The sequence below is a fragment of the Saimiri boliviensis genome, chromosome 3, assembly GCF_048565385.1.
Source record: "Saimiri boliviensis isolate mSaiBol1 chromosome 3, mSaiBol1.pri, whole genome shotgun sequence".
In the NCBI taxonomy this organism is placed as follows: Eukaryota; Metazoa; Chordata; class Mammalia; order Primates; family Cebidae; genus Saimiri; species Saimiri boliviensis.
The window spans coordinates 165,071,911-165,094,054 of record NC_133451.1 but is presented as its reverse complement, the minus strand read 5'-3'; the positions used below and the strand labels follow the sequence as shown (position 1 = coordinate 165,094,054).

The window sequence follows — 22,144 nt, the reverse complement described above, 5'->3', positions numbered from 1 at the left end:
TTTTGGTAGATTCTTTAAAGCTATTTAGTACACTCGAAATACAAAAAAGCTGAGAAGCACATTTCGGCCTCAGTGGAAGACGTGCTTGCTTCATGCAAAACAGCGGGGGCAGCAGCCAGGCTGCCACGGCTGAGCCTAGAGACATCATCTCTGGCAATGCGTGGATTCAGTGTGCAGCTGCAGAAAAAGGATGTGAGGGTGTCTCTCTCCTCCAGCTTGGTCCCTCCTGATACTGTAGCCTGAACTGTGCAGTTCATTCACTCACACAAGAAATTGCTACGTGGCCATGACCTTGTGTGTACCATTAAATTACAATCTCTAGGATGCAGTCGTAGTTTTCCTGTGAACTTTTAAGCAGACCTGCCGCATACTGGTTAAACTAGGTGTGTGAATTCAGCTCTCAGGAGCCACTTTTCCTCTTCTGGCACATTTTAAAATGCTGGCTTCATTTTCTCCACAGATCCAAGTGTTCCCTGTGCCTGCCAGAAGTGTGGGGAGGGGATGACAGGAACCCAGAAGAATTTAGGTAGTTGTTTAAGTCACCGTCAGACCTTATTACCATTCCACCTTTCTTTGAGGATGTACATAATCTCTGAGAGGCCATCGGGAATGTAGTGAGGAAGGTTACGTTGGAATTGCAGCATCGCTATTGGAAGGGAGCGGCTGTTAGTTCCCCTCCTCCACAGGCCCACTTACAGCGGTGCCTGTTCTTCCCATGCCTACGTGCCACTCTCATGAGTGTGTTTGCCTGTTATCATTATAGTAATCTGTTTACAGCCAATACCAAGGACATGCTGATACTACCCAGGTCTTATCTGGAAATGGAAGCAACTGCTTAAATTTACAATTGGGTTTCTAATCAGTCAATGCACCAGAAAAGCAGCTAGTATTACTGTGAAACTGAAAAGAACAGGGGAAGAGTAAAAGCACAGCGGGATCAGTACCCAGAATAGGGCCCAACGTTTTCAGGTTTTCCTTCCCGTTGATTAGTTTTTGGTAAGCAGTCTTTGCCTTGACTGTTACTCTTTATCACATCATTTTTTAAAATTATTACTGCTTGTTTAGAAACCATGTCGGTTTTAATTTTCACAATACGCCTGTTTCTGTTTTGCTAAACTGAGCCACCTGTTTAAACTCTTCTTGTCTCATGAATTGGGGGAAAGAACCATTAAGTTATGTATAAGAGGTTTCATTTTTTTCCACAGTGAAGTAAGACATTGTTCTTATTCTTCATGGCATTCAGAAGTCTGCACAATTGCCTCTTTTGCCCTTTTGCATTTAAAAGTGAGGTAATTAGATTTCCCAAGGTTCAATGGTCAAGAGCCTTCTCATCCCTCGGAGTTGCTTCCCCACACTGCTCACAAGTAGAGTTGTCTCGAGTTATCGCTGTATTGTTGTTATAAAAGAACTGATTTTTAGAGAGCTTGAAATTATATATATATAAAATATAGCATAAAATATATAAATGTAAAATATAGCATGAAATTTTATATTTACATATCCCTTTGCTTTCATTGCTGACTTTTTTTTAACCACGTTTGAAACTAATTACTGTTTTATTCAGTGGCTTTGAGGATTTCTAAACATTTTCATTATAAATCTTTTCCTTTCATACCTCTTAGGAATTCATTTCAAATATGCCTAAATCATTTACATTGTGAGGTCCTGCCTTTGTTGTTTTATTTTTTTGTCAGATATTCGATCGTCAGATCTGTTATTACTGCTGAACAAATGGAAAGAAAATTTGTGACGTGTTGGCACAAAATAAATCAGTGTCATGGCCACTGAAACGAAGGCATGTCTTCATCCAGCTCTGACAGTGAGATCTTGGGCCCACTCTGCTAGCCTTTTGCCTCATTTGCTCATTTCCACAAACAGATAATGTTTTTACCTTAGCAAAAAGGTGTATATATATTCTAAAGCTTGGGTATCTTTTTTTTTTTTTTTTTTTTTTTAAGAGTTTCACTCTTATTGCCCAAGCTGAGTACAATGGCACACGATCTTGACTCACTGCAACCTCTGCCTCCTGGGTTCAAGTGATTGTTCTGTCTCAGCCTCCCCAACAGCTAGGATTATATAGGTGCACACCACCACACCCAGCTCAGCTAATATTTTGTATTTTTAGTAGAAACGGGGTTTCACCCTGTTAGCCAGGCTGGTTGGGTATCAATTTTTTAGTCAAAACTGATTAAGATTATATACTCAGATTTACAGAGCCAGCCAAAAGGTTGTTTTTGTTTGTTTGTTTTTGTTTTTTTTAAACAGCCCAATAGCAAAAGCAATCTTGCTTGTAGTCGGTTAATAATTCATTTCTATGATCTAGTCTGCAGCCTATGGAGGAAGAAGACAAGATGGTGAAGGGATTAGGGGAAAGCTTCCAAAATCCTTTTTGCTAAAGTAGTTAAGGAGCTTGAGCGACCAAGGGTTTTCTTTCTAAACGGTTAGTTTAACATTCCAGACAGTCTGTGATTCAAACTTGTCTATTCACCTATATATCTCAGCAGAGTTCTTTATGGCCTCATGGGAAAAATTCAGCTGAATTCCCCCATCACTGAAACTGTTCCAGACTTTATCTACTTTTGCTTTTTGTTTGTTTTTTAGAGACAGAGTCTTGCAGTGTTGCCCAGCCTGGCCTTGAACTCCTGGGTTCAAGTGATCCTCCCATCTCAGCCTCCTAAGTAGCATGATTACAGGCCCACACCACTGCAGCCAGCTCCATCTGCATTTTGAATGTGATGCCAGCAGAGTGATGAACTTTGTGGTGGTCCCTGCGTTCAGTGGAGATACACACACACACACACACGTATAAACACACACACCCCTCATTATGTTTTCCTACAAACTTTATAGATAGGAATGAGAAAGGTCATTGAAGGTTTAAATTGAAGGTTTTTTCCCTTCAGTTTCTATAGTATTCATTCCCAAATAGAGAAATATGTTGGCAAATTTATCTGAAAAGACCTTACTTTTCCAAAGCTTAGCACAGAAAGGAAAATCCCATAATCTTAGGTTAGTTTCATCAAATGAGACAATAAATCACAATTTGAATAATTTTTTTAAGCAGAGATTCCATTCTAGTCCTCCAAACCATATACAGTCACGCAGCACATAATGACATTTCAGTCAACAGTGGACCAAATATATGATGATGGTCCCGTAAGATTATAATATTTTATTTTATATTTATATTTATATAATATTTATATTTTATTTTTGCCGTTCCTTTTCTATGTGATACTTACCATTGTGTTACAGCTGCCTGCCTACAGTATTCAGTAACATGCTGTACAGGTGTGTAGTGTAGGAGCAGTAGGAGAGACCCCTTAGCCTAGTGTGGAATGGGCTATTACCATCTAGATTTGTGTAAGGACACTCTCGTTATCTGTACAACAACGAAAGCCCCTAACAGTGCCCTTCTCAGAAAATATCCCTGCTGTTGAGCAACACATGACTATATGTTACTGCACTGTTTGTAAATGTTCTGAAATTGTGCTCAGTACTGGTCCATGGCCTGTTGGAACCAGGCTGCACAGCAGGAGGTGAGCTGTGGGCAAGCGAGCATTACCACCTGAGCTCCACGTCCTGTCAGATCAGCCGCAGCATTAGATTCTCTTAGGAGTGTGAACCCTATTATGTTCTGTGCATACAAGAGATCTAGCTTGCACACTCCTTATGAGAATCTAACGCCTGATGATCTGAGGTGGAACAGTTTCATTCCGAAACCACTCCCACTCCGTGACCCCCCGTCCATGGAAAAACTGTCTTCCATGAAACCAGTCCCTGGTGCTAAAAAGGTTGGGAACTGCTTATCTGGATCTTATGAAACATAAGTAACTAAAAATAGTGCAGATTGGCCAAATCTGGGAAAGATGCACATAGCATGCATCTTTTTGAAAATGTGCCTGTAGTTAAGTAACTCTTCAGCAAACATACCTTGACTGTTTATATGTCCAGAGCACAAGTCAGTGCTTTGGCTGCTGCCACTGTCACTTGCATTTGACTCCGTTAAACACACTGGCCTTCCTTCTGTCTCTCAGGCCTCTCCCCATCTTCTCCCCTTCTCCTCCACCCCCTTCCTTTTTCTATTTTGGAATAGGGGATAGCAAAAGTAAAAAGCTGTGCTAATAGGCAAGAGCCATAATGTGCCCTGAGTGAGTTGTTTGGTATCTCCCAAAGTACGTGCCATAGATCACCAGTAAACCATGTATAGATATTCTGCCAGAAACGGGGGAGGGGAAGTGTTCTGTGGGAAACAATGAGTGTCACGGTCCACTATGGTACTGTAACAGAATACCTTAGACCGGGCAACTTATAAATAATACAAATTTATTGCTCATACTTCTGAAAACTAGGAAGTCCAAGATCAGGATGCCAGCAGATTTGGTGTCTGGTGAGGGCCTATTCCTTGTAGACATACCTTCTAGCTGTGTCCTCACATGGTTGAAGCGCCAACCAGCTCCATCAGGCTTCTTTTATAAGGGTACTAAATCTGTCAATGAGGACAGAACCCTCACAGCCTAATCACCTCCCAAAGACCTCACCTCTTAATACTGGTAAGTAGCATTGGAGATTAAGTTTCAACATATAAATTTTGGAGAAAAACATTCAGGCCATTACATTGGGTTAAAGAGAATCAAACTGATCATCATCACTAGCCTTTGTAAAACCTTTAAAATTCTGTTGTGCACTATGGGGAACAGAATATATACAAGTTGAGTATCACTAATCGGAAATCTGCAATGCTCCAAAATCCAAAACTTTTGAGTACCAGCATAACACACAAAGGAAATGCTCATTGGAGCATTTTGGATTTCAGATTTTCAGATTACAAATATTCAACCAATAAGCAGAATGCAGATATTCCAAAATCTGTAGCATCTGGTCCCAAGCATTTCAGATAAGGAATACTCAACCTGTATAGTGTTGCCCAAAACTTATTTGACCATGGAATACTTCTCCTGAACAAGACACTAATTTCTTCAGGGAAATGGTGGCATGGGCCATGAAAATGAGCAAGAAAGCTTTACTTTTCTTGGGGAATATTATATCACATCTTGGAACTCATGCCACAGTGGCTCCCAGAGCAAATAGAAACCAGCCATCATGGACATCCTAAGAATACATCTGTTTCCAGATCTGCCTTTTTATTTGGGTTAGGAGAAAAGAACCAATAATCCAGTCAATGCTTTTGCTTTTAGAATTTCCACTAAGAAGCCTTTTCATGAGGAAAAAATAAAAACAAAAGGAACTTTTAGGAGTTACGCTCTGTCAGCTGCTTGTGTATCAGCTGCTTGTGGATTTGGTTTAGAGCTTTAGAGAGGTCTGGCACTGACTAGCTTTCACTGTCATTGTGGCCCTCATGACTTTGAAAGCACTATCATTGTTAATTTTGGTTATATTTGGTGGTAGAATTATTCTTTTTTAAAAAATTCTCCATTCTGTCTACTGCGGCTAGTTCAATGTGATCTATGTTTTCTTCCTTCCTACCTTGCTGTTTCTCTGCTCATCTTGTTCCCGCTAATCCTTTCCTTTAACTGTATGCAGGTCTCAATTCTGTTCTTCACACTTTGCCCAAAGCTGTAATTTATTCCTTCTCTCCACACTAAAGCCCTTTCCGTTTGCCTCCCTGACAGTACTTCTGATACACTGGCACACATAGCATTTCACTTCTGTGCATCTGCTACTGGTTTGTGAGCATGGAAAGAGGGGTGCTGTGTCCCAGACATGCCTGCATCTTCCACCTGGCTTCATAGAGTTATTGCACAGAGTAGCTATTCAGTGGATGTTGGTTGACGAAAGAATGGCTGACTAATTATTTGTAGTGTCCTATTTACATTTCCCTCAGTTACTGACTGGCTGTTTATTGCTAAGTAAATGTGATAGGAGCGTAAGAGTGGCAGAAAAAGATTACCTTATTTACTAGCTCTTCAGAACATTTTATAAATAAAAAGAAACAGAGTAATGTGTATTGAAGCAAGTGTTGGATTCAGTGTTTCTCCTACCCTAGGACATACAGACAGCTGCACTCCTTCCTCTGCGCAGAGTAAGACACTTTTACATGAGGTCCTTGAGTACCCATGTTTCTCTTTTCAGTAACTCTCAGAGGTTCTCTAGGTCATCTCTATCTAATCCAAACATTAGTGATCCGGTCAAAACTCTGTCCAAGTGTTCTATGTCTCATAGCTTTATAGTTCTCCAAGCTAGATGGAATTGTTTTATTAAGAGTCAGGAGAGTACCAGATATAGTAGGGGAATTTTTCTCAGTCACTGACATACACTAGAGGCCCTGTTACAAACATCCACATTTCAAGGGGTCACTACTTCTCTGACCATAACTCACCACCAGTACTCACTTTGTCACTACCATGTAAGTTACCCCCCCCCCCCCCACACACACACACAATTATAGCTCAGAAAAATCTGAAGAATCAAATATGAAGGAAGGGAAGTGAAATTGCCCAGGGATACTGCCCCTAAGGACAGCCTTCTAGGCCCTAGTGATGTAACACTTCCCACTACCTACATTTATTTTGCTTTGTTAGGCCCCCTGGGGATCCAGTGATTAAAGGAATACAATCATTTCTTCTTTTGCCTGTTTGATGACCGTGTGTTGAGGGTGGAAGCCTGTCTGACAATTGGTTCCCTTCCTCAGATGTGCCAGCGGGGCAAACCACCCATCTGGCCATGGGAACCAAATCCTAGAAACTTGGAGAGGTTCCAGGCACCCTTTCAGTTACCTTTCTTTTTCTCAGCCCTCTCTCTTTATCCAACCCCCACCCCAGCCACCACGGTACCGATGCTCATCTAGTCACTCTGTTTAATACGTCTCCATCAGACTTTAGGCATACATCTGTTAGCAAGATGACTGCACTGTGCAAAAACAGGGGGTTATCAGTCATATAGCAAATGAATTCGTACAGTAATTAGTATTTGTCCACTCCTATAGTAGATGTTCAATAAACGTTTCCAGCCATTACGTGCCAGGCTCTGACATCCCTGAGGGAGTCTCAGCTATGAAGGGCTGGGGAGGTGTGCCGGAGACAGAAAGAGAGCTCCGCCACCCGGCAGGAAATGTAGTGCTCTTTGCTCCTTCAATGATTCTTCAGACTTTTTAGCCTTGCAACCAATGCTTCAAATTCTTGTCCGGATGAAAGAAGTGCTACTCAGAGGGGTGTGGGTGGGGTCTCTCCCCGCTTGGTCCCTTCACCTCTCTTTGTAGAGATCTCCAAAGTTCCATTAGAGCACGGTGGAACCATCGGATGGATAGTTAATAAGCACAGTAAAAGCCTGTGAAATGCCCAGTTTACCATGCTGGGCATTTCACAGGCTTTTACTGTGCTTATTAATTATCACATTCCTGTTTTCAAAAGAACTCTTTTTGCACCAGAACATGTGGTTTTACTAATCCCTTGAAGTTTTGTTTTTTCCTTCAACAAGTTGATAGCCACTCTCTTTTTTCAGAAAAACATTAACATGCATAACCACTATAGTTAACTTCAGCGCTCATTAATGAAGCCCAGAACTAATAGTTACATTGTCGTAATTTGACAAAGCCATCTAAATCTATGCATGTTTTTCAAAGCTCCCTAAACATGCTGCTAAATCCCCTAAAAAGCTACTAAACTGCTTTGGCAGCCATTAGCCCAGCATAAGCAGAGGAACTCTTTTCAGTGAGTGAACAAACAGAGAAAATATGCTGAATGGCTGGACAAATGTGTTTCAGCTGGCCCTTTCATTTACCGATATAAGGGTGCAGTCAATATCAATCACTGTTTTCCCTGTTGCCCTGAAAATCACAATATCTCTTTTCATCCCAGAAGCTCTTTTCACCACTGTAATGTGTCTTTAGAATGACACTGGCATCAGCCTGCTTCCTCTGTCTGAAGTCCAGAGAGCTTAAAAACACATTTCGGGATTCTTGAACCTTCCTCCCCTTCCGTTTTCCTACTGGCTCTTCCCTCCTCCCTCTGCATCCATTCCGCCCCCTCCCCGGATTCTTTTCAATTCTTCCAGCTTTCCGGGCTGAGTAAACAGCATTCACTTCTCTGTCCTAATGCAACTCTCCAAAGTAAATGTTGACAACCCTATCTGAAATTCCCAAGATTGAAGAAATTGTTAAAGAGATACACATAAAGAAATGCTTTTACATGTTGGTAATACATCAGAGGTTGAAAGGAATGTGGAAACTCTGTGCTATGACAAGTCGTGTTGATGAGCAAGGCCTTACTCTGACTCAGAAAATCTTCCCGTTCTGCCCTCCCTTGCCCGTTGGCTCCTGCCTCCCCACCGCCACATGGACACATGCATCTTTTGCCATCCCGCGTTAAAAGTATCTGCATGCACAGCTACCCACCTTTACAGTTAAGAGCAAATGCTCTTAAAAGCAAATGCCACTTCTTAGAGATCTTTTGGCACTCCTGGTTCTGCGTACCTAATATTGCTTTGGGATGAAGGAAAGAATAGAAAGCTCTATATGATTACCTTTCATCCTTTTGAAAACTTGAGTGGACTAATCCTCGTAGATAAATTTGAGCAATGGGCATATGTAGAAGGCACCACAGATGAAGATTCAGAATATTGTTTCTAAAAGAGTACTGATTGTTTTCTACCTTCTTTTATTTACTTATTTTTTAAAACTTCAGATTGTAGCCGTCTGCAGAGAGGCAGCTCTTCTGGCTCTGGAAGAAGACATTCAAGCCAATTTCATCATGAAAAGACATTTCACTCAAGCCTTGAGCATTGTGACACCTAGAATTCCTGAGTCATTGAGATGTTTTTATGAAGATTATCAAGAGAAGAGTGGGCTACGTACACTCTGAGAAAATGTACATATTCAAAATGCTGAAAATCCTTTACAGAGAAAATTTCTTTTTAAAATTTTTTGAGTGTTTAAAAAAATTCTTATTAGGCAAAATGTTTGAAATATGTTCAGTAGAATTTAGGGGCTTTGGTTCTTACAGATTTTCGAGTTGTGTAAGTACAGTGAAAATATCTCTGAACATAAGTTTCAAACAGTTTTATCTGGAAATTTGTGGTGAGTTTTAAAAAGCAAGTGTTTTGCTTTTTCATTTGTGACCTAGTCTGTTCATCCCATGAAGTGACTTCTTTTTCCAGAATCTGTTTGAGTGTCTTCCTAAAATGCCAAACCTGTTGGCATCAATTTTGTACAGGGACAAAGAAATTGTATCTGGATACATTTTTTTTAATCTTTATTTTTGAAGGCCAGCCAGTAAAATGGCCAAATGTGCCAGCCAGTCTTATGTGGCCTTCTCAAATATGTATGTATGTGTTTTCATGGTAATTCACATATGCATTATTGCTTTAGCATTCTTAATCTCTACCTATGGCCAAAAAATTTTTTAAAGAGATATTTTATATAATTCAATACCCTTTGAAAGTTAGAAAACAAAATGCAGGTATCAGCCCAGTCTAAGCCTAGAGCAGTAGGCTTGGGGTTTTTTTGTTGTTATTTTGTCTTATTTGTTGTTGTTGTTGTTGTTTTGAGATGGAGTCTTGCTCTGTCACCTAGGCTGGAGTGCAGTGGTGCAATCTCTGCTCACTACAACCTCCACCACTGAAGTTCAAGCAGTTCTTCTGCCTCAGCCTCCTGAGTAGCTGCGACTGACTACAGGCTGCACCACACACCTGACTAATTTTTGTGTTTTTAGTAGAGACAAGAGTTTCACCATTTTGGCCATGCTGGTCTTGAACACCTCAGGTGATTCACCTGACTTGGCCTCCCAAAGTGCTGGGATTACAGGTGTAAGCCACTGCACCTGGCTGGGTTTTTTTTGTTTTGTTTTGTTTTGTTTTGTTTTCATAAAATGCTATTAGTGAATCATATGAAGTGTTGATGTTTTTACTTATACATATTTTCAGGTTACCAGTAAGCTTTTCAGTTCAAATTGAAATCTTAAGTATATTATGTTGCATTCTAAATAGTATATTTATGCTCCTTGCTATTTATCCTCAGGATTTCTTAACACTTTAATACTTCATAAATACTCTTGAAAGAGCTTTCAGAAAGTGATATTTTGACTTTCAGATCAGAAACTGGCAATGGGAAGAATGTACACTTAAACTTGATCACTGTAGATCCTTGAAAATTCTCAGAAAGACAAATCAGAAAAGAAGTACCTGATTATCAGAATAATGGGCTGTATAGTTTTGTGGTGGCATTTGTTCTTTGTTTGTTTGTTCATTTGTTTAGAGATAGGGTCTTGCTCTGTCACCCAGGCTGGCATTCAGTGGCCTCAGCCTCATGAGTAGCTAGGACAACAGATGCACACCCCCATGTCTGCCATGTCTGGCTAATTAAAAAAAAAAAAAAAAAAAAAAAAAAAAAAAAAAAAAAAAAAAATCAGAGAGACAGGGTCTTGCTTTGTTGCCCAGGCTGGTCTCCAACTCCTGGCCTCAGGTGACCCCCCTCCCCCGCCCCCCTCTCAGCTTCCCAAAGTGCTGAGATTACAGGTGTGAGCCACCATGCTTAGCCTGTGGTGACATATATTCTGAAGTCGTGTTTCAAATATTTCATCCTCAAATATATTTACATCTCCAAAATTTCAGATTTGCAAGACAACACAAGTTTACCAGTACATAAAGCCACCCAAGGGACAAAGAATGTTACCATTTAGAACTGTGTTGTTAAATACAATAACCACTAATTATGTTACCATTTTTATTGAATTAATTAAAATTAAATAATATTTAAGAGTTTATCAGACACATTAGCCACATTTCAAATGCTCAATAGCCACATGTGACAAGGGTCTGCCACACTGAACAGAGTAGTTTAGAGACATTCCCCTCATTCAGAAGGTTCTCTTGGACACTGCAGATTTGGAAAACAAGACTTCCATATTGAAATCAGTACAACCTCAAAACTTTATGCTCACTGTTTTCCCTTTAGTTGTTATTTACATAGAAAATTATGAAAAGAGAAAGGACCTTACCTTCTTCCCTATTAAATATATGGCTAAGGGCACAAGAAAATAAGAGGAAAATGTATCCCTCAGGGCCTAAACAAGAAAATAAAAGAAATCTTCCCAACAAAATAAAAACCAGAAGCTTGAAATGATTCTGGGGCAGGAGGCTGGGTAGTAGGGAGGAGAGTAGTAGTCTCAGTTAACAAGGAGTTGAGATATTAATGGCCACTCAAAGCCTTCAGCCCTTATAACAAGTTACAACCGAGTGCTGTATATAATGCAGAAGCTCTTCAGTAACCAACACTCTCAGCACAAGGGTAGACAAGAAAAGAAAACCTCCTGCTGGCCAGGAAGACCACAAGGAGCCTTTCTGACTTGGCCTGTGCTTTTGATTTTTAAAAGAGGCCTCTCTGAGAATTCTGTGAGCTTACCTGCCCATAGCTTCAGGATTTGAATTCACACTACTGTCAAATTCATGAAACCTCAAAACCTGCAAATTAACCTAAAAACATAGAGCCAAGCTAAAAATGCCCTTGGGGTTACTAACACTTGCACTAGTTAGAGGAATATATCCTCATCTCAGAGGATTCCAAAAGCTGTGCCCTGCTTACAAAGGGCCTGTAATCTCACAGGATGTGAAGGAGTGGGGCCTCAGGTCTGCTGATGAGGGCATAAATTGGTATAACCACTTTGGAAGGCAACTAGCATATCTAGTAATGTTGAAGACCCTACAATCTAACAGTTCTCCTAGGTGCAGATCCCAGAGCAAGTCTCACGTTGGTGCAGTGAGACAGCAAGTAGCAAAGTTCATAGCGCCGTTATTTTTACATAGTAAGAACCTGGAAACAATCTAAATGCCCATCAGTAATAGAATAGATTTATATGATAGTCATACAATGGAATACTATGGCAATACAAAATAATTAGAGCCGCATATGAAACAGGGATGAAACACAGGTGAACAAAGAAGAATGTTTTAGAAGAATATGATATTTAAAATTGGAAGCATGAAAAATAATATATGTTTATGGGGGCATATACAGTGGAAGAAAAAATGAATGGGAAAGAAAAAAAGCACCAAATACTGGCAAGGAATTTCCTCAGGGGAGAAAAGTTGAGGTGCTTCAATTATGTCAGTAAAGTTTCATATCTTAAGGTGAATGATGGGAATGTAGGTGCTGATATAACATAGTCTGTACTTTTTGTGTACTTAAATATTTCATGATAATTTTTTAAAGATGGGCCTTAAACCAACACGATCATATCATTTAACTCAATTCCTTGAATTTGCAGTGCAATTCCCAATGCCCACAATCCCATGTTTCTGGAAAATCAGGAGTATTGGGTACAGTGGAATAAAATGCAGGAAGGCAGATAAGAGATCAGGCTTTTAGGACACAGGAAACAAATTGAGAGAATTTGTTGCTGAAAGTAGTGTGTAGATGACACTTCCATTACCTGACAGGATGGGAGACATTATGTCTGGGAATTAGACGTCTATCTCCATTAGCACTGTGGTCCTGCAAAGAAGTTGGGAATTAAGATTTTTTTTCAAGATTTTAAAGCATTGTATCTTTAGTCTCTCATAAGCCAATTATTTATATTTCCACATAGCCCTAATGAGCTATGTGGAAATATAAATCAAGGCATGCAATTCCTCTGTTTGAAGCTTGTTCCCATTTTACAAAAGTACTAGTAAAAATCTGAGTCACAGAAAAGAGCAGGTCAGGTGTCCTTCATAACAGTTTACCTCAGTTTCATCTCCATGAAGATTTTACTTCTAATCCCATAGTCTCATGTTTATGTATTTACAAGAATGTATGAGAAAGCTGGGCACGGTGGCTAACACCAGTAGTCCCAGCTACTCAGGGGGTTGAGGTGAGAGGATCACTTGAGCTCAGGAGTTTGAATCCAGCCTGGGGAATCTATTGAGATCCTATCTTTTAAAAATTAAAAAAAAGTGCCGGGCGCGGTGGCTCACGCCTGTAATCCCAGCACTTTGGGAGGCTGAGGCGGGTGGATCACGAGGTTAAGAAATCGAGACCATCCTGGTCAACATGGTGAAACCCCGTCTCTACTAAAAATACAAAAAAATTAGCTGGGCATGGTGGCGCGTGCCTGTAATCCCAGCTACTCAGGAGGCTGAGGCAGGAGAATTGCCTGAACCCAGGAGGCGGAGGTTGCGGTGAGCCGAGATGGCGCCATTGCACTCCAGCCTGGGTAACAAGAGTGAAACTCCGTCTCAAAAAAAAAAAAAAAAAAAATTAAAAAAAAGCATAGCAGTGTATGATCCTATTATTTGGGTTTGTGTGTGATAGAATACATGGTATATAGTTCATGGAAAATTCAAATTCAGCAAGGAAAGAAAATGGCCAGCTTCCTGTCTTAGGAAGACAATTTACTTTTGGCATCTGTTTGGTCGAAAGTTTTCCTTTGATCCAGATTCTTTCGCATGTCAGGGATATTCACATTGACATGTTTTTTCAGTGTTCCAGGAGATTTTAGTTTGAATAATATAATTTTTTCTTCTTACAACAAAACTTAGAGCGGCTTCTAACTTTTATTTCTTCATGGCCAAGAAACTACCCTAACTTAACTTGATAAATATTTGGTTCTGTCTTATTTCTAATGTGCAAAACAGGTTTTAAAAATAACATAGACTTTGCATTTTAAAAAAATAATGATTGAATTTATAAAAGAACCAAATCTGAACATATGTCTAATTTAGCCTAATCAGAAGGTTACAGAAAAAGTTGCTATGAAAATAGAATAAAAGTATTGTACCGGTCTGTTTTTACTGAAGTTCCAGAATGTGAGGTTATTAGAGTGTTAGCTTATTGTGTCATGTTTTCCTGAATGCTTCCTTTAAAGATGAGCACACACTAAAGCATTCTTTAACATTATGCATGTATTAAATTAACACTGGTTTCCAAATGTGGTCCACATAGAAATTCTAAGGCTACAAATTTGTCTTTTTTCCTTGGCTTTTCATTATAACAATTATGTGCATAGATAGGCCTTTTACCTAATGTCTTTATCAAATATTCCCCTTATTCCAACCTGTTTTAGCAGAAAGAGATGTTATAGGGTTTTGGGAGTCCCGCAAAATCATACAGAAATTTGTAGACTCCTACCAAGATTTAGTGGTAAATATTTCTGGAAAGATGGTTAAGTGTCACACCCACACACAGCAAAACCTAAGGATATGAAAAGAAAAAAAAGTAGAAACAGAATTCATCTATGCTGAAAACAGGGAACAAATATAACACATATTACCAATTTCAATTTTGGACCAATTTAAAAAGGATCTATGAAGTTTTACATATACTCTGCTTGAAAGCACATTTAGTGTGACAGGAAATACCTTGTTTGCTTGGTTTCAATACACCATCGATTGTAAGACCCACTATTTAAAAACAACGTTTTCTAGGGGAAAAAAAAGTACTATAATACTGATTTTCATGTTAATAGTATTATATCCTGATTCCAGAAACATTAAAATGTGAACAGCATATTTAATAAAAATCAGTGAAATACAGTTAAATGAGAAGGGAATTGACAGGTAATAATATATTCAAATACTTATACACCCACAGCCATTAAAATATTATTTGCATCCAACATAATTATAGACAGTAATGAAAATTGTGACAAGCAAAAAGGAGAATTGAAGATATTGAATGCAGATTATTTTGGGGCAGCGAATAATCACAAATTATAATATCCCAAATGGAAATAGCAGGGGAACTATGCAAAAAATGTGGGGTGGGAGGAAGGTTGGGAGAAGATAAAGAAAACGCCAAAAGAAAGCTGGGGTACATTTGGAAGAAGGAACATTTTCTGAGGAAAAAGGAAAAAAGTTTTGAAAACAACGGCTTTGAAGTATCAAAGTTAAGAAAATTTGGATGATGTGATTCAGAAGATAAAATAATTGAGTCATATTTATATGAGAACAGAGCAAAGGAAGGAGATGAAGGAAAAATAATTCTCTCATGTAGCCTTTGATTCAGAAATTCACATCAGACCATTTATGATTCAGACAAGTTACAAAATGGTATGTATGAAAATTTTTCATTACAGCTTTGTTAAAATATTAGACACAATTCCATTATCCAGAAGGGCTATTTAAATCAAGTATAGTACATCCATACAATGTAACATGCTGCTATAAAAAAGAAAAAGTTATGACCTAGTATAGACATTATCTCCAAGATACAGAGGATCTGAATAATAGCTAATAACAAATATGTTTAAACTCTGCAAATAGAGAATGCATATCATTTTATACTCATATCATACACATAATTATAGTGAGGGAATGTGTTCTTTTTCCAGGTCCACCAGGGGGCGTAGTTTCAAGGGCAAGAACTTCCCAGCAACATGCCCCCCTCCCATCTCTCTCCATCCAGAAGATTTAACAGTTTATGTTTAAATTTCATGGGCATGGGAAGAAACTATGAGTCAGTCACCCCAGCGAAAATTTAAAGGAACTCCTTTAATTGGCCAGAGGAACTTGGGGAGGTGGGAATTTCTCCCAGGATAAATTCCCCTGCTGCTTCACCCACAGTGGATTTCCAGCTCTCTGGAATCCCCTCCCATATAGTGGGAGCTATCTTTTGCCTCCTGGATTTTCCCCCTCTGGGGTCCCCTTCCACCCAGTGTAGAAGCTGCTTTTTTTTCTCCTAAACTCCATCTCTCTCTCTCTCAATTCCCTTCCACTCCGTGTGGAAGCTGTCTTCCCTCTCCTGGATTCCAGTGGATTCCATCTTTCTGGATTCTCTCACTGTAAGAGGAGCTTTCCTTCTCTGGTTTTCTCGCTCTGGGAACCCTTCTCACTCTGTGACAGCGGCTTTTCTTTCTCTCACTCAGTGTGAGAATTAGCTGTTTCTTCCTCTCTCCTTCTCCTTTTTCTTTCTCTAAATAAATCACTTTCTGCAACCACTTTTTGAGTCCAGTATTTTACTTTACGAGCACACTGCACTGTGGTCTCCTCTCTCATTCTTGGGTGATAGACCAAGAACCTGGAGAACCATCCTCTCAGGGAAGCTGAGGGCTCCCCTGAACCCCAATAGGGTATGTGCACACAGGTACATAACAATGTATTTGCTAAAGTAGATACGGTGCAGAATGTACTCTATCACTACCATGACATAAAACTAAAAATAAGAAATGTAGAAACAATTACAACAAAAATCAACTGAAGTTCAAAAATTTTAAGTGATTCCTTGATCAAAGAAGAAATTGAAAACAAAATTGCAGAATATCTAGAAAATAATAAAAGTACTATATATTAAAATCTATAAAACACTATTAGTATTCTACACGGAGGATAATTTGTACACCTAAATACTTTCCTTAATAGAATAACTGAATTAAGCATTCTACTAAAAAGTTATATTTTTAAAAAACTACAAAATTAACCTCGGGAAAAAAATGTAAATGCTGAAATCAATAAACTAAAAACAGTGGAAGTGGTCAGTCCAACAGCTCATTCTTTGGAGAACAAACTCTAAAACAAATTTTGTTGCGTGTGTTTGACGGAATGATTCTCTCTCCAAGTACGTCCATTGCCCTACTCCTCAGAACCTATGCATGTGTTTGTTATGTGGACTTCAGAAGGCAAAAGGAACTTTGCAGATGTGATTAAATTAAGGATCTTGATAGGGGATTAGCCTAAATGTTTCTAGTAGACCCAATGTAGTCAAAAGAATACTTATGAGGCAAAGACAGAGCAAGAGATTCGGTCAAAGAAGCAAAGGTCAGATAGATTTGAAGATGCTCCACAGCTGGCTTTGAGGATGGAGAAAGGACCCACAAGCCAAAGAAAGCAGGTGGTCTCTGGAAGCTGGAAAAGGTAAGGAAAGGGAGAGTCTTCCCTGTTGTTTCTAAAACATAGCTCTACCAACATCTTGATTTTAGCCCCATTTTAGACTCATTTCAGGCTTCTGACCTCCAGAACTGTGAGATAATACACTTGTGCGTTAATCCACTAATTTGTGATATGTTACAGCAGAAATTAAAAATGACTACACTTTCTAGATTGCCTTTTAAAAGGTAACAAAGCTATTTGCAGCATTTCCATATACCAATGACAAGCTGAGAATCAAATCAAGAACACAATCCCATTTACAATAGCTACAAAGAAATAAAATACATGGGAAGATACTTAACCAAGAAGGTGAAAAATCTCCACAAGGAAAACTACAAAACACTGATGAAAGAAATTGTAGGTGACACAAACAGATGGGGAAAATGCCATATTCATGGATTGGAAGAATTAATATTGTGAAAATGAGCATACTGCCCAAAGCAATCTACAGACAAGATACAATCCCTATCAAAATGCCAACATCATTTTTCACAGAATTATAACAATCTTAAAATTCATATGTAACCAAAAAGGAGCCCAAATAGCCAAAGCAATCCTAAGCAAAAAGAACAAAGCTGCAGGCATCACATTATCTGACCTCAAACTATACTACAAGGACATAGTAACAAAAACGGCATAGTATTGGTATAAAAACAGGTCAATGGAACAGAATAGAGAACTCAGAAATAAAGCCACGTGTCTTTCACAAAGCCAACCACCTTTGACAAAGTAAGCAACGTAAGCTGGTTCCACCATAAGTATACCTCTTTATTTCCCACCAGCCCCAAACGGTGCCTCCTACATTGCCAAATACATTGAATCTTTAGACTTTATCCAGTTTGCGATCAGAAAGCCAGTGTAAGGTACTGAGAGCTACCGTCTATGATGCTTCTTCCATTTTGAATCTCATAGCACTCTTTTAGCTGAAAGCATTTCTTTCCTCTCTCCAGGATGCCAGTTGTCAGTTTGGTATTCACGTGAAAGATCCTGAGTTCACTTGGTTGGTTGTCTGAAACTTGGGCTCAACAATGGCCTATCTTTAATGAGATTGAGATGCCAGCACTTTCCTGGTGGCATAATGAAGACAAAGGATGCTAGCCCTAGATCCAGACCCAGTAAGTGGCAGAGACAGGAAAGATTACAGGGTCCATGGCCTTGGGTGGGCTTGTCCCTAGATAGGAGCACAAAGAAATTTCCCATGGTTACGGTGGGACAGGCAGGGTAGATGGTACTGGGGCAGATGGAGAGCATTTGGTGGAAACATAGGACTGTTTTCTCAATGAAATAGGAAGCAGAGCTCTCAGCTGAGTATAGAGATGAAGGAGGAGACTTCGGAGGTTTGAGAAGAGAGAGTCAATGGCCAATAAATGCGTAGGAAGGTGGCCAGGCAGCACTAAGGGCCCGCTGAGGTCAGTGGTCAGGAAATTAGAGCACAAAGAATTTCCTGTTATTGATCAAATTCTTACTATTCATCTCAAATTCATGTCATTTTTAATAGTTTTGCTGAAACCAGTCCCAAATTTCACCCCCAATTTCCAGTGTCAATGAAGGAAAATTATTTGGCCTCTATGCCAAATTTGAAAACATGAACATTTTTTTTTTCTTTGCACATTTTCAGAAAAATATTTTTGTCTTCCGCAAGGGTTGAACTAATTTACGCTTCCACCAACAGTGTAAAACGTGTTTTTCTTTTTTTCTTTTAATTACTTCCACCCTTAAGGAAGACAGTGTGGCGATTCCTCAAGGATCTAGAACCAGAAATACCATTTGACTCAGCAATCCCATTACTGGGTATATACCCAAAGGATTATAAATCATTCTACTGTATAGACACATGCACACATATGTTTATTGTGGCACTGTTTACAATAGCGAAGACTTGGAACTAACCCAAATGCCCATCAATGATAGACTGAATAAAGAAAAGGTGGCACATATACACCATGGAATACTAGACAGCCATAAACAAGGATGAGTTCATGTCCTTTGCAGGGACATGGATGAAGCTGGAAACCATCATTCTCAGCAAACCGACACAGGAGCAGAAAATCAAACAGTGCATGTTCTCACTCATAACTGGGAGTTGAACAATGAGAACACGTGGACACAAGGAGGGGAACATCACACACTGGGGCCTGTCATGGGGTTGGGAGCTAGGGAAGGGATGGCATTAGGAGAAGTATGTGATGTAGATGACGGGGGATGGATGCAGCAAACCACCGTGACACCTGTATAACTTTATGACAAACCTGCACGTTCTGTACATGTACCCCAGAACTTAAAATATTTGTAAGAAGTGTTCCCATTTCTCCACATCCTATCCAGCATCTGTTGTTTCCTGACTTTTTAATGATCGCCAGTCTAACTGGCATGAGATGGTATCTCATTGTGGTTTTGATTGGCATTTCTCTAATGACCAGTGATGATAAGCTTTTTTTTTTTTTTCATATGTTTGTTGGCTGCATAAATGTCTTCTTTTGAGAAGTTTATATTTGAGAAGTCTGTTTATATTGTTCACCCACTTTTTGATGGGATTGTTTGTTTTTTTTCTTGTAAATTTGTTTAAGTTCCTTGCAAATTCTGGATATTAGCCCTCTGTTAGATGAAAAGGTTGCAAAAATGTTCTCCCATTCTGTAGGCTGCCTGTTCACTCTGATGATAGTTTCTTTTGCTGTGCCGAAGCTCTTTAGTTTAATTATATCTGATTTGTCAATTTTGGCTTTTGTTGCAATTCCTTTTGTCATTTTAGTCATGAAGTCTTTGTCCATGCCTATGTCCTGAATGGTATTGCCTAGGTTTTTTTCTAGGGTTTTTATGGTTTTAGGTCTTACATTTAAATCTTTAATCCATCTTGAGTTAATTTTCTGTATAAGGTATAAGGAAGGGGTCCAGTTTCAGTTCTCTGCATATGGCTAGCCAGTTTTCTCAATATTTATTAAACAGGCAATCCTTTCCCCATTGCTTGTTTTTGTCAGGTTTGTCAAAGAGCAGATGGTTGTAGATTTGTGGTGTTATTTTTGAGGCCTCTGTTCTGTCCCATTGGTCTGTATCTCTGTTTTGATACCAATGCCATGCTGTTTTGGTTACTGTAGCCTTGTAGTATAGTTTGAAGTCAGGTAGCATGATGCCTCCAGCTTTGTTCCTTTTGCTTAGGATTGTCTTGGCTATACAGGCTCTTGTTTTGTTCCATATGAAATTTAAAGTCGTTTATTCTAATTCTATGAAAAAGTCAGTGGTAACTTGATGGTAATAGCATTGAATCTATAAATTACTTTGGGCAGTATGGCCATTTTCATAATATTGATTCTTTCTATCCATGAGCATGATATGTTTTTCCATTTCTTTGTGTCCTCTCTTATTTCCTTGAGCAGTGGTTTGTAGTTCTCCTTGAAGAGGTCCTTCAATTCCTTGTAAGTTGTATTCCTAGGTGTTTTATTCTCTTTGTAGCAATTGTGAATGGAACTTCATTGATGATTTGGCTCTCTGTCTATTATTGGTGTATAGGAATGCTTGTGATTTTTGCACATTGATTTTGTATCCTGTGACTTTGTTGAAGTTGATTATCAGCTTAAAGAGTTTTTGGGCTGAGACAATGGGGTTTTCTAAATACACAATCATGTCAACTGCAAACAGAGATAATTTTAACTCCTCTGTTCCTATTCGAATACTCTTTATTTCTTTCTCCTGCCTGATTGTCTAGCCAGAACTTCCAGTACTATGTTGAATAGGAGTAGTGAGAGAAGAGCATCCTTGTCTTGTGCCGGTTTTCAAAGGGAATGCTTCCAGCTTTTGCCCATTCAGTATGACATTGGCTGTGGGTTTTTCATAAACAGCTCTTACTATTTTAAGACATGTTTCATCAATACCTAGTTTATTGAGAGTTTTTAGCATGAATTGTTGAACTTTAGTGTTGACCTTTATTGAAGGCCTTTTCTGTATCTATTGAGATAATCATGTGGTTTTTGTCATTGGTTCTGTTTGTGTGCTGGATTACATTTATTGATTTGCATATATTGAACCTGCCTTGCATCCTAAGGATGAAGCTGACTTTATCATGGTGAATAAGATTTTTGATGCGCTGCTAGATTCGGTTGGCCAGTATTTTATTGAGAATTTTTGCATCGATGTTCATCAGGTATATCGGCCTGAAATTTCCTCTTTTTGGCGTGTCATTGCCAGGTTTTGGTTTCAGGATGTTGCTGGCCTTATAAAATGAGTTAGGGAGAAGTCCCTCTTTTTCTATTTGGAATAGTTTCAGAAGGAGTGGTACCAGATCCTCTTTGTACCTCTGGTAGAATTTTGCTGTGAATCCATCTGGTCCTGGGCTTTTTTTGATTGGTAGGCTATTAAATATTGCTTCAATTTCAGAACTTGTTATTGGTCTATTAAAGACATACAGCCACCAGATACCAGCCCGAGCTCTCTGGTATGAGGTGTCTGTCTACCTCTGCTGGAAGGTGTCCTGCCCAGAGAAGAGGAATCTCGAGAAGCAGTCTGGCTACAGCGGCTTTGCCATACTGCAGTGGATTCTGCCCAGTCCAGACTTCCCAGAGGCTTTGTTTACACTACGAGGGGAAGACCGCCTACTCAAGCCTCAGTAATGGTGAACACCCTACCCCCACCAAGCGCCAGCGTCCCAGATCAGCTTCAGACTGCTGTGCTGGCTGCAAGAATTTCAAGCCAGCGAACCTTAGATTACTGTGGTCAAAGAGGGCAGGACCCACTAAGCAAGACCACTTGGCTCCCTGGCTTCAGCCCCTTTCCAGGGGAGTGAGTGGTACTGTCTCGCTGGTGTTCCAGGCACCACTAGGGTACAGCAAAAAACTCCTGCAGCTAGCTTGATATCTGCCTAAGCAGCTTCCCAGTTTTGTGCTTGAAACCCAGGGACCTGGTGGTGTAGGCACCCTAGGAAATCTCCTGGTCTGCGGGTCGCAAAAACCGTAGGAAGAGCATAGTATCTGGGCCAGATCTCACCGTCCCTCATGGCACAGTCCATAGTCCCTCACAGCTTCCCTTGGCTAGGGGAGGGAGTTCCCTGACCCCTTGAGCTTCCTGGGTGAGGCAATGCCCAACCCTGCTTCTGCTCACCCTCCATGTGCTGCACCCACTGTCTAACCAGTCCCAATGAGATGAACTGGGTACCTCAGTTGGAAATACAGAAATTACTGCCTTCTGGGTTGGTCTCACTGGGAGCTGCCGACTGGAGCTGTTCCTATGTGACCCATCTTGCCAGATCTTCTAATGTTGTTTTTATGCCTGCTAATAGAACACCCATTCTGCAGCCCCATGGATCAGTGTAATTTAGATTTTCAAGTTTTATGATTTATGAAATGTATTTTGTAAGGCTGTA

General features: G+C 39.7%; 1 protein-coding gene across 3 annotated transcripts in view; it reads left to right on the top strand.

The window, feature by feature from the left end:
- Positions 1-16,396, top strand: part of AFG2A (AFG2 AAA ATPase homolog A) — a 327,555-nt gene extending 311,159 nt beyond the window's left edge. For all 3 annotated transcript variants that reach the window (XM_074396932.1, XM_039479102.2, XM_039479101.2), the window contains one exon: positions 8,643-16,396. In XM_074396932.1, coding sequence (XP_074253033.1) covers positions 8,643-8,819 — 177 coding nt within the window. In that variant the 3' untranslated portion in view covers positions 8,820-16,396. The remainder of the gene's footprint in view (positions 1-8,642) is intronic.
- The last annotated feature ends 5,748 nt before the right edge of the window (positions 16,397-22,144 follow it).